Source organism: Carlito syrichta, unplaced genomic scaffold (assembly GCF_000164805.1).
Source record: "Carlito syrichta isolate Samal-C Ts95f unplaced genomic scaffold, Tarsius_syrichta-2.0.1 Scaffold305706, whole genome shotgun sequence".
Lineage (NCBI taxonomy): Eukaryota > Metazoa > Chordata > Mammalia > Primates > Tarsiidae > Carlito > Carlito syrichta.
The window spans coordinates 46,463-49,163 of NW_007249802.1; the positions used below are offsets into that span (position 1 = coordinate 46,463).

The following is a 2,701-nucleotide window of genomic DNA, read 5'->3' on the forward strand; positions in this document are numbered from 1 at the left end:
CTCAGCCTATAATCCCGCGCTTTGGGAGGCTGAGGTGAGTGGATTGCCTGAGCCCACGGGTTCGAGACCTCATCTCTACAATAAATCAAAAAATTAGCCGGGTGTGGTAGCGCGCGCCTGTAGTTCCAGCTACTCGGGAGGCTGAGGCGGAAGGATCACCAGAGCCCAGAAGGTCGAGGCTGCAGAGTGGCCAGGGGCGTGCCATTGCACTCCAGTCTGGGTGACAGCATGAGATTCCAACTCAAAAAAAAACACAAAAGTTCTGACTTCATGAGGGCTAATTTGCTAGGTATTATGGTGACTAATCATGTGCTCTTTGGGGACCAGGGTCTTGAAAGAAAGGTTGTCCTGGGTTCCTGGACTTCTGAAGGCCAGCTGTCAGGAAGCATAATTAAAGAAAGTCAAGTCGAATGAGGATGCTTAGGGGTTGGGGTGGCTGAATTGAGTGTGTTTCTTTCAGAGTACAAATGACTCAGTCCTGGCTGTTGGCTTCAGCCCTCGTGACAGCAGCTGCATTGTCACTAGTGGGAAATCTCACGTCCACTTCTGGAATTGGAGTGGTGGAGCAGGGATTCCTCTGAACGGAACCCTTACCCGGAAACAGGGTGTCTTTGGGGTAAGGTGTGGATAAGTGGAAGGTGATGGGGAGGGCGGAGCATTGTATACCCTAATGCTCCCAAACCCTACCGGCCCTGTGACTTTTAATCTTTGCCCTTCCCCTTGACCTCTGTTTTCTGTTCTTCCTCCCTATCAGAAATACAAGAAACCCAAGTTTATTCCTTGCTTTGTATTCCTCCCTGATGGAGACATTCTCACTGGGGACTCAGAGGGAAATATTCTCACATGGGGGCGGAGCCCCTCAGATTCCAGGACCCCAGGCAGGGGTGGGGCCAAAGGTATGTGACTGGGGGAGGCATCTGGGAAGTCCAGTAGCCTTCTTTAGGAAATATGGGGAAGAGAAGAGAGGCTTTCCTATATTTTTACCTTGAGAGTTAATAGTTCTGTGGGAAACTGGTCTAGAAGGGTGGGAGGTACAGCATGGCAAAAGAAAAAGGGTGAGGGCTTCGGGTCAGCCAGATCTCGGGTTCAAATCTCAGTTTTGCCACTAGTTGTCTGGGCTTTAGATAGTTAACCTCACTTTTTTTTGAGCCTCAGTTGTCCTATCTGTAAAATGGGGAAAATACCAGATGTGTTGGCAGTATGAGGCAAAGATCGTATTCAGTAGGCATTTAATGGCTGGGAGTTATTACTTTACTGTGAAGGCTAAGGCTGCCCCTGTTTCCCACCTGGGGTTTTACCAACAGAGACCTATGGGATTGTGGCCCAGGCCCACGCTCACGAAGGTTCCATTTTCGCCCTGTGTCTCCGGCGGGATGGGACAGTGCTGAGTGGTGGCGGGCGGGACCGCCGGCTGGTACAATGGGGGCCTGGTTTGGTGGCTCTCCAGGAGGCTGAGGTGAGGGCTAGGCTGGGGTTAAGGGAGGGTGGGGGGAGGGGGGAAAGGAATGGTCAGTGGGCTCTTGACATTCTTCCTCCATCCTGCAGATTCCTGAACACTTTGGGGCTGTGCGGGCCATTGCTGAAGGGCCTGGTTCTGAGCTGCTGGTGGGAACTACAAAGAATGCGTTGCTGAGGGGAGATCTGGCCCAGGGCTTCTCCCCTGTAATCCAGGTTGGGAAGCCAAGGGCTCAGGGAAGGAGGAAGGGAAGAGGTGCTGGGAGGGGCAGGAGTGACAGCCATGTTCTGCTGCAGGGCCACACTGATGAGCTCTGGGGGCTCTGCACACACCCCTCCCTGAACCGCTTCCTCACATGTGGCCATGACCGACAGCTCTGCTTGTGGGATGGGGAGGGCCACGCGCTGGCCTGGAGTATCGACCTCAAGGTAGAGGCCTATGTCCTGGGTCCCCCATGCCACACCATGAGTTACTCCCCAATGTCCCCTTTCCTTCTGCTTCCCAGAGGCAGCCAGTTTGTACTAGTATCGCTACACTGGTTACTCAAATATTAATTCTTCTGTACTGATTGGTAAAAGTTAGGCTGGGTGTGGGTAGCTCACGCTTGTAATCCCATCACCTTGGGAGGCCAAGACAGGAGGATTGCTTAAGACCAGGAGTTGGAGACCAGCCTAGGCAACATAGTGAGATCTAGTCTCTATAAAAAATTAAAATAAATTGGAGCTGGGTGGCCAGGCGTGGTGGCTCAAGCCTGTAATCCCAGCACTTTGGGAGGCCGAGGCAAGAGGATTGCCTAAACTCAGAGGTTCCAGACCAGCCTGGGCAACCTGGTGAGTCTTTGTCTCTACAAAAAATTAAAAAGCCTGTCAAGGTAGCATGTGCCTGAAGTTCCAGATACTTGGAAGGCTGAGGTGGAAGGATCGCCTGAGCCCAGCAGGTTGAGGCTGCGGTAGCCATGAATGTGCCACTGCATTCCAGCCTGGGCAACAGAGTGGGACTCCAACTCAAAAAAAAAAAGCCGGGCATGGTATTGCACACACCTGTAGTCCCAGCTACTTAGGAGGCTGAGGCAGAATGATCACTTGAGCCCAGGACTTCTAGGCTGCAGTGAACTATGATGGTTCCACTGCACTCCAACTTGGGCTACAGAGCAAGACCCTGTATTAAAAAAATAAAAAAGCAGCCGGGCTCAGTGGCTCAGCCTGTAATCCTGTACCTTTGGGAGGCTGAGGTGAGTGGATTGCC

At 52.4% G+C, this 2,701-nt stretch overlaps 1 protein-coding gene across 1 annotated transcript in view; it reads left to right on the plus strand.

Annotated features, from left to right (window-relative positions):
- EML3 (echinoderm microtubule associated protein like 3) overlaps positions 1-2,701 on the plus strand; it is a 10,690-nt gene that overhangs the window by 5,491 nt on the left and 2,498 nt on the right. Inside the window, exons 11-15 of the mRNA XM_021714700.1 lie at positions 461-616; positions 755-896; positions 1,305-1,456; positions 1,546-1,671; positions 1,753-1,884. Coding sequence (XP_021570375.1) covers positions 461-616; positions 755-896; positions 1,305-1,456; positions 1,546-1,671; positions 1,753-1,884 — 708 coding nt within the window. The remainder of the gene's footprint in view (positions 1-460; positions 617-754; positions 897-1,304; positions 1,457-1,545; positions 1,672-1,752; positions 1,885-2,701) is intronic.